The sequence below is a fragment of the Fulmarus glacialis genome, unplaced genomic scaffold (genome assembly GCF_000690835.1).
Source record: "Fulmarus glacialis isolate BGI_N327 unplaced genomic scaffold, ASM69083v1 Scaffold46299, whole genome shotgun sequence".
In the NCBI taxonomy this organism is placed as follows: Eukaryota; Metazoa; Chordata; class Aves; order Procellariiformes; family Procellariidae; genus Fulmarus; species Fulmarus glacialis.
The window spans coordinates 1-4565 of NW_009232240.1; the positions used below are offsets into that span (position 1 = coordinate 1).

Genomic DNA, 4565 nt, shown 5'->3' on the forward strand with positions numbered 1-4565 from the left:
AATAAATTATTAATTAATTTAAAAATTAATATGTAATGCACATATATCCTAAAAAGGGGTTTTAGCATGAGATAACAAATCTTTATGTATAAAATTAGTTGTATTTTTTATTACTTTCTCTGGAACTGTAATTTACCACTGATTTCTGTTGTTCCTTCTAAGGCAGCAGAAATTGTTACGTTATAGTTCATAATTTAATGAAGTGCATTCTTGTTTTTTAAACGACATACAATGTTAGAAGACAACTTTGGTGGGAGTAATTGCTTGTCCTCAGTAGACTGATTTTCTTTACTATGCCATCAGGTGAATGACAAAAGATACTTACGCTGCCCAGCAGCAATGACAGTGATGCATCTAAGAAAGTTCCTGCGGAGTAAAATGGATATACCTAACACTTTCCAGGTACCTATGGGGAAAGAGAGATTTTTTTAAAATCAGACTTGCTATTCTAAGCCTGCTAATGCTGGTTAGCACTCGTATTCTCATTACAGCCAGTTCCAGCAAGTGCTAACTACCAAATATTTCTGGTGTGTGCACTATGTTGATGGGATCATGAACACAATTTTTAAAATATCTATCCGGAGAGTTTGGTGATACTCTGTAATTTTTTAATGCTGTAAATATCGAAGTATCAAGAAATTGCTCCTTAATGTATTTAAAATGTATCTAATAGATATGAAAATTCCCTATTCCCTGCTGGTTTTGGTATAGCATTTTTTCAATTTTCTGACATACATATGGCAGCGGGGCTACTTTCACCTCGGAGCAGTCATACGCTAGGGGTAAATGCCTGGATGCGCCTTAATGCAAGGGTTTGTGTCTTGAACAGATCGATGTGATGTATGAAGAGGAGCCTCTGAAGGACTACTACACCCTAATGGATATTGCCTACATCTATACCTGGAGGCGGGTGAGTATCTCCAGCGTGCCGCCTCCCAGGGGGTGCGGGTTGTGGCCTGGGGAGGGCGCTTACCAGGGTCTCCCCTTTGCCTTGCAGAACGGGCCTCTCCCCCTGAAATACCGGGTCCGACCTACTTGCAAGAGGATGAAGATCAGTCACCAGAGGGAAGGCTTGAATAATAGCGGGGAGCTGGAAAGTGACTCTGGGAGCGACAAGGCGAGCAGCCCGGCAGGAGGCATCCCCTCCACATCCTCCTGTTTGCCCAGCCCCAGCACGCCGGTCCAGTCTCCTCACCCCCAGTTCCCCCACATCTCCAGCACCATGAACGGCACCAGCAGCAGCCCCAGCAGTAACCACCAGTCCTCCTTTACCAACAGAGCGCGGAAAACGTCGATAAATGGCTCCTCGGCCACTTCATCTGGTTGACGCGCCAACCAGGCTACCGCCCCCGCCCCTCCTTTATATAGATCTCTCCATGCCATTACAGCTTTATAGATGCTAATCCATGTGACTATCGTCCAAATTGCTTTCTTTTGTAGTGACACTGACCTTGGCTATAAAAGGCGGACTAGGTGACATTCAGGATGGACGTTAATGGAAACGCAAGATTGAAATGTAAATTGTTTTCAGAGGACTGGGAAGCAAACAAAAGTTACACCTTCACCTGTTCTGAGCGATGCGGCGTTGTTTCCGTCCCCATCATCTGGACTCGGGAGTCTCCAGAAGTCGATACAAATCCCGGGAAGTAGTTTGTTAATCCAGACTAACTCCTCCATTGCGTTCTCTTCGATTGTTATTGTTCTTATGCTGTTTTGTGAACCTGTAGAAAGCAAGTGCTTTTTCATCTTGAAATCCAACAAAACGGAAAGAATATGCATAGAATAATGCATATATGTAGCCATGTCACTGTGAATAACAATTTTTGCGTATTAGCCATTTTGATTCTTATGTTGCATCTTTTACTTCTCTGTTGCTGCGCAGAACCGATCAAAAGAAAAGTAAACTTCAGTTTTACAATCTGTATGCCTAAAAGCGGGTATTACCGTTTTATTTACTGACTTGTTTAAATGATTCGCTTTTGTAAGAATCAGATGGCATTATGCTTATTGTACAATGCCATATTGGTATATGACATAACAGGAAACAGTATTGTATGATATATTTATAAATACTATAAAGAAAATATTGTGTTTCATGCACTCATGATATGGTTGTTAAATTTCTAAACTGGTTCGACCCTTGCAGATGCCGCCTGTTTGAGCTTTGCTCATACTGCAAGAAACACTTCGCGTGTGAGAGTTACAGTATTGGGAAAGCACATTCAAGTCTCTGATAACCTGGAGGCAATTGGCAATCTTAAAAGCATTTTACTGGCTTTGTCTTTTTTTCCAGTGATATATTTTTACTTTACCAAATGTTGAAGTGATGCAGTGAAGAAAAAAAGAAAAAAAAAAGTTAAGGGACATGGAAGTTTTTGACCTGTTTGATTACTTTTTTATTATTTGGTGTGGTGGGATTGTGTTTTTAAAAGCACATGGAATCATTATAGAAGCCATAAACTATTTGGTATAAATTTTAAGGAACCAGCAAGTCGCTGGATGAAGGCATTTTATCTAAATTTGTTTTAATATATATGTATATGGTACAGTACTAACTTCATTAAAATTTAACAGGTACTTTAATAATTCCAATAAATTGTGGAGAATGCCTCCTCTTTAATGGCCTGCAAATAGGTGCATTTTATTAGAGGCTTCTAAGGGTATTTTTTTTTTTCAGTAGAAGGAACTTTTCCACCATAAAATATGAACAGCCCAGAACACTTTTCAGTTTGTGCTTTGCTTTGGTCGAACTTCGTGTGTGTTCATCACCCATCAGTTATACATTTGTGAGGGTGTTTATTCTATATGGATATTGTTTCATGTTTGTACGGGAAAATTGTAGCTAAACATTTCATTGTCTCCAGTCTGCAAAAGAAGCACAATTCTATTGCTTTGTCTTGCTTATAGTCATTAAATCATTACTTTTGCATATAAATTGCTGTTATTTGTCCTGCTTGTTTTTATAGACCAGGTGATTGCAAATCCTCCACAAGGTTATTGCTTATTGATGTATAATGTCTTGTTAAACAAGAGTTGATATTTTTTCCTGTAGTAAACATGTACAGTTCAATTTCAACAGTAAAAACTTCAGTTTTATATACACGAATAACTTTCATTTATAGCTGATCAAAGAAATAAACAAATAAAAGGGTTAATTCATTGAAAAATAGCAAATGACCTCTGTTGATAATGTGGTGTTAAAGGACAAACATCTTGTTCTCATTGGAAGTCTTTCTGGGTGTACAAAAGATTTTAGTGAACAGAACAATATAGTACTAAAATAACAACAACAAAAAATGCCTAGAAATCGCCATGATTTATTTTGGTTGCCAGCCTCGAAAACATTTGCTGTTCTTTATTTGACCTCGAATTATTCTTGAAAATAAGCAAATGGTGTATTCTCACATCCCAGCCAGGCACAGGTTTTACCTAGCCCCTGTTAAACTGGCTGGGAAGGGAAGAAGAGGATTTTTGTGATGGGGAGTGCCAGGTTCTGCCTGTGCTGCTCTGGATTACTTTTTAAAGCCTCAGTGCAACTAAATACCTTTTAATGTAAAGATATCTCTCCATGCGACCGAATGTCTATCTTGGCACGATTCCTTCAACTATATGAGTTAGTCACACTGTACTGGTTGAATTAATTCACCCAAAGACCAGCACTGAACCTGCAGCAGAGGGTTGCACGTTAGCACACTGATCAAATTGCGCTTATTTATACTGGAAGTAGCTGATAATGACAACTTTTAGCATCAAAACGGAACTATTCTCGGTCTTGTAAAGCGTCCGTGAAGCATAAGGCGGTGAAACAGGAGTTGGATAATTCCCTTCGAGGCTTATTGAGCTCTGACAACACTTTCGACATCTCCCAATTTGACATCTCTCGTCTGAAAAAGAACAAACGTTTTCAGTGCCTCTCTTGCCGAGCTGCAGAAGCCGCCGAGGATGTTTGTGCTGCCATGTGAAACTTTTGTTTTGCTGTTGGCCCTAGGCAGATGGCACTGCGATGCGTATATATTGCTAAGCACAATTGGGAGGATGATCAAAGATAGCATCTTGATGTTCTGCTTGCGAAGCTGCTGTGTCAACCTCCCCGGTTTCACAATATTTTTCTTACATAGCAAACGGGTTTCCATACCAAAGTGCGTAAATCCTCCCTATTTGGAAAGAAATCTCAGCTCGGTATATGTAAGAAGAATCTTTTCATTATCCGACGTTGCATTCATATAGATTGAGGTCTGCTGCTTTTTTTCCGAGTTTGTTCAACAAGCAATCTGACCAAAGGTAGAGGCAGGGGCGGCGTGCGCCCGCTGGAAAATGATGTTTTTCTGTCTTCGTCCGACCAAATTTTCCGCCCTGGTTCAGCTGCCTGCAGCTCCAAGCAGCGCTTTTGTGCCCGGCCGGAATGGGGGATAGGCGGTAACGATCCAGCCCCGGGGAAAGCGAGGGAGAGGGAGCATAAAGAGCTCCACAGGCTTCTGGAGAGGACGGGCACAAATAGGGAGAAGGAATGCAGAAATATGCAGAAAGAGGAAGAGAAGGAGCATGCCGAGCCTCCTAAGCCGAGC

At 40.7% G+C, this 4565-nt stretch overlaps 1 protein-coding gene across 1 annotated transcript; it reads left to right on the forward strand.

Moving 5' to 3' along the window:
- Positions 1-303: 303 nt before the first annotated feature.
- BMI1 (BMI1 proto-oncogene, polycomb ring finger) lies at positions 304-1817 on the forward strand (the record flags this gene model as incomplete). Its single annotated transcript, XM_009584819.1, has 3 exons — positions 304-402; positions 830-910; positions 998-1817. Coding segments are annotated over 3 exons (510 nt in total), but the record flags the coding sequence as incomplete, so codon positions are not given.
- Between the last annotated feature and the right edge of the window lie 2748 nt (positions 1818-4565).